Source organism: Mesoplodon densirostris, chromosome 5, assembly GCF_025265405.1.
Source record: "Mesoplodon densirostris isolate mMesDen1 chromosome 5, mMesDen1 primary haplotype, whole genome shotgun sequence".
In the NCBI taxonomy this organism is placed as follows: domain Eukaryota; kingdom Metazoa; phylum Chordata; class Mammalia; order Artiodactyla; family Ziphiidae; genus Mesoplodon; species Mesoplodon densirostris.
The window spans coordinates 128,687,556-128,691,976 of record NC_082665.1 but is presented as its reverse complement, the minus strand read 5'-3'; the positions used below and the strand labels follow the sequence as shown (position 1 = coordinate 128,691,976).

The 4,421-nt window shown below is 48.3% G+C and overlaps 1 protein-coding gene across 1 annotated transcript; it reads right to left on the bottom strand.

Moving 5' to 3' along the window:
* Window positions 1-1,271: 1,271 nt before the first annotated feature.
* On the bottom strand, window positions 1,272-2,060 carry LOC132490541 (proline-rich protein 23C-like). The gene has a single exon (XM_060098867.1). The coding sequence runs from the start codon at window positions 2,058-2,060 to the stop codon at window positions 1,272-1,274; it is 789 nt and encodes a 262-aa protein (XP_059954850.1).
* Between the last annotated feature and the right edge of the window lie 2,361 nt (window positions 2,061-4,421).

Sequence of the window (4,421 nt, the reverse complement as noted above, 5' to 3'; positions counted from 1 at the left end):
TATTAAAGTATATTCTTCAGCAAGAAGAAAATTGAGGCTAGACTTTGAGAGTGGAATATAAGAATAAAAAGGTAGAGAGGAAATGGTTAAAGCATGTTGGTGAATATAAATAGTATTGATGTTTAAAAAAACTGAAACCATCTTGTCTTCAGCTTTACCTGTAGATTTTATTTCTTTTATAAAAATGTGAAACAAATATGGTAATTAATTAATGTTTTATTTTTAAATTTTTAAATTTATTTATTTTTGGCTGCATTGGGTCTTTGTTGCTGAGCACGGGCTTTCTCTGGTTGCGGTGAGCGGGGGCTGCTCTTCGTTGAGGTACACGGGCTTCTCACTGCAGTGGCTTCTCTGGTGGCGAAGCATGGGCTGTAGGTGCGCGGGCTTCAGCTGTGGCTCATGGGCTTAGTTGCTCCACGGCATGTGGGATCTTCCCGGACCAGGGCTCGAACCCGTGTCCCCTGCATTAGCAGGCAGATTCTTAACCACTGCGCCACCAGGGAGGCCCCTAAATTAATGTTTTAAAAGTTAGAGGTTTGATTTACAAAAGAAAAAACTCGGGGTAGAATTTAGAAGGTATGGATAATGTGGAATAGCAGGAATGCAAACATTTTACATCAGTCTCTGAGTCAAAATAACCAGAGGAACAGATTCAAAAAGGAAATGTGTATCCTAATACATGCTGAAAACATCTGATAAAATCCAGCATTTATTCATAATGAAAAGTGAACTTGACTGGAAGAGAACTTCCTCAGGTTAAGAGGAAGCTATGAACAAACATCATACAATTATGTATAGTAACCATCACACTATTTTGCAGCTTTCCAGGAGAGCAGCTCAAAACACCAAGAAAGAGAAAAGCCATGGCTAAAAATCTTTATAAATTCATGGGAAAACATATAACATGAGAAATCCAGTTATTTATTGGTTTGGGGAGAAATAGGGTAGCAATAGGGTATGGTGCTGGAGAGAGTAGAATTTGAGAGAAAATAACTGACGCAAACGAGCGGGAATGGATAGGCCTGAGAATGATGTTTAAAATCTGAACACACACTGTCCGGTATCCCTGGGCAGATTTTCCATTTCAAAGCTGAGGTCTAGAGTCTGCTTTCTTTTCCTGACATAACTTCTCCTGCTACTATAGCCAGTCTGGAGGGGAAAAGGAGTTGTTGGCCCACGAGATGCTTAATTTCCAGGTTGTAGGACATTCAGTGTAAAAGACGCCGGGAAATGCATTGGGCCTCCAGTGTGTGTGTGTACCGGGGTGGAGTTCATTCGGGGAACAGACATCTCTGGGCCTTGCGCTTAGGACCATAAGGGCGTTGGGGGCGCTCGTGAGGACCCGGAATAGGAGAGGGAGGTAGAGGTTGGAGTGGTGAGTCCGGAAAGGGCTCCAGAAGGTGCATGTCCAGGTTGTCGTCGTGGTGAGGAGAGCCTTTCTCTGGACTAGGATTGGGCGCCCAAGGACAGGGCTCTGGGACAAAGCCCTGCGCGCTGGGTCCCGACACCCTTGCGGTGATGCTGCGGAGCTCAGCGACGGAGCCGGCTTCAGCCTCCATCCCAGGCGGCAGGAGCTCGGCATCTGCTTCCTCCCTGTTGACCTCTTCTTGGCGGGCGATCTCTGGGACAGCTGCGCAGAAGAATCCCGGCTCCAGGGCCATGTACTCCCCTGGAGCGCTCAGGAAAGCGGCCCGTTGCAGGCCCTGTCCCCACGGGCCTTCCACGCCCCAGCCCAGGAGGGCCTCGGGGACCAGCATGAGGATGTGATCTCCGAGAGACACTTGCAGCACGGACGTGGGCTCGGGCTCCAGCAGCACGTCGACGTCATCTAGGGGCAGGTGCAGGGCACAGCCGGCGGGCAGGACCACTACGGAAGTGAGCGCGTCCGCGGCCGGAGGTCCCGTCAGGTTGTCCAGGCTGGGCGCCGCCTCGGACTCGGACTCGGACTCGGGGCCCTCGGGCTCCTCCGTTCGGCGGCGCTTGGCGGGGCCGGGTCCTTCGGTCTGCGGTCCCCACCAGTCCGCAGGGTAGGCACTGGGGCTGCGGGACCGGCTGCCCATGACCTCGACCGACGGACGGCGCCCCCGGGGCCTGGCAGAGGGCGAGGGCCGCGCTCGATCCTGCACGCTGTGACGGGTTTCAACGACGGCTGAGGCAAGCCGGGGCGGGGCGGCGCGATGCGGGGACGGCAGGACGGCGCGGTACGGGACGAGTCCTCGGAGCTCCGGGGCTGCCTCCTGCAGTTGGTCCTGCAGTTCAGGTTTCTAAGGGAACGGCGTCTGGCGCGGGGCTGGGGCTGGCGCCTTCGAATCTTCAGCTCGTCACGCCGATTCGTCTACGCAACAGACAGCGAGAGATGTTACAGGTGAAGCCAGTGGAATCCTAGTCGCAAAATGTCACGCTAAGCTCCGCCCCCTCCAAGGCTCCGCCCCGTAGACCTCGCGGTATCTGTGCTGCCCAACAGCCGGGGCTGTGGTTGGTAGAAAGCTACTGTTAAAGTCCTCCAGGGGCCAGAATACTCGTGTCCTTCATTTTTAGAGAAAAAAAGATACACCGCAAATGGAACTTTAAATATTAATCACCTTTAAGGTTAATATTTTCCTTTGATTTCAGGCATTCTAGAGAAAAAAACCACTCAAATAGACCACCCCCTTGGCAACATAAAACGGACCTATCTAAATGTTCCATGAAGTTCCTTTAATGCTTGGCCTATCATTTCAGAAGTAAATGGAAAATACTCATATATGTTTAGGTAAAGTTCTGTCTTAATAGTAAAATATTTGTGGCAGTTGCTTCCTGAAGATAAAAGCTGTTATAAAATTAAAACAATCTTAGTATAATTAAATTGTTTTATTCAGTATTTATTATATGTCAACCATTCTACTGAGGTTTAAAAAATGATCTTTATTTATTTCATTTTATTTTATTTTATTTATTTATTTATTTTGCGGTACGCGGGCCTCTCACTGTTGTGGCCTCTCCCATTTCGGAGCACAGGCTCCAGACGTGCTGGCTCAGTGGGCATGGTTCACGGGCCAACCGCTCCGCGGCATGCAGGATCTTCCCGGACCGGGGCACGAACCCGTGTTCCCTGCGTCGGCAGGCGGACCCTCAACCACTGCACCACCAGGGAAGCCCTGATCATGTTTTTGAAAAAGTTTTTTATTTTTATGTATTTTTGGCTGCGTTGGGTCTTTGTTGCTGCTTGCGGGCTTTCTCTAGTTGCGGCGAGCGGGGGCTAGTCTTCGCTGCGGTGCACAGGCTTCTCGTTGCGGTGGCTTCTCTTTGTTGCGGAGCACGGGCTCTAGGCACACGGGCTTCTGTAGTTGTGGCACGCAGGCTCAGTAGTCGTGGTTCTTGGGCTCTAGAGTGCAGGGTCAGGAGTTACGGCACATGGGCTTAGTTGCTCCACGGCTTGTGGGATCTTCCCGGACCAGGGCTCGAACCCATGTCCCCTGCATTGGCAGGCGGATTCTTAAGTATTGCGCCACCAGGGAAGTCCTGGTGGCGCAGTACTTAAGGTATGTACTAAAAGCTGTACACTTTTAATATAAACAACTTGAGTTTGTAGATAAGTATACACTCGTGAAACTATCACCACAATCAATACCATAAAAGTATCTATGACCTGCAAAAGTTTCTTCCTGCCCTCTTTGGAAAAAAAAATGATCTTTTTTACTTTTCACAACACCTGAAGCTCAGAGTGGTCAAGTGAGGTTTCAAGAATTAAATATGTACCAAGTTTGTGTTAGATATAGGCATCCAATGCAGACTTCTCTGGTTTTAAATCATGAACTCTTAACTCATACATTTATTGCATACACCTAAGAGTGAATTACTAATTGGTCCTGTGTGTGTGTTTTCAAGTTAATAGGTAGGGACATCCCTGGTGACGCAGTGGTTAAGAATCTGCCTGCCAATGCAGGGGACACGGGTTTGGTCCCTGATCTGGGAAGACCCCACATGCTGCAGAGCAGCAAAACTACTGAAGCCCTTGTGCCTAGAGCCTGTGCTCTGCAACAAGAGAAGCCACTGCAATGAGAAGCCCATGCACTGCAACCAAGAGTAGCCCCTGCTGGCCTCAACTAGATAAAAGCCAGCATGCAGCACCGAAGACCAGACACAGCCAAAAATAAATAGATAAATAAATAAACAAACAAATAAATAAATTTAAAAATTATTAAAACAATTAAAAAAATGTTAATAGGTAACGCCTTCCTCTTTTTGTTTTTCTCAAACTATTTTTCACAGTTTAAACTCCTGTGAGCAGAGTATGTTTCCATTTCATTACATCCTTGTAAACATTTCTTATTGATAGACTCTTAACTGTTTTCCAACCTGGTGTAGTAAAATGCTACATCATTGTGTTTTCATTTTGCATTTCTGATTGCCAGTCAAGGTGGATCATTTTTTTCATATGC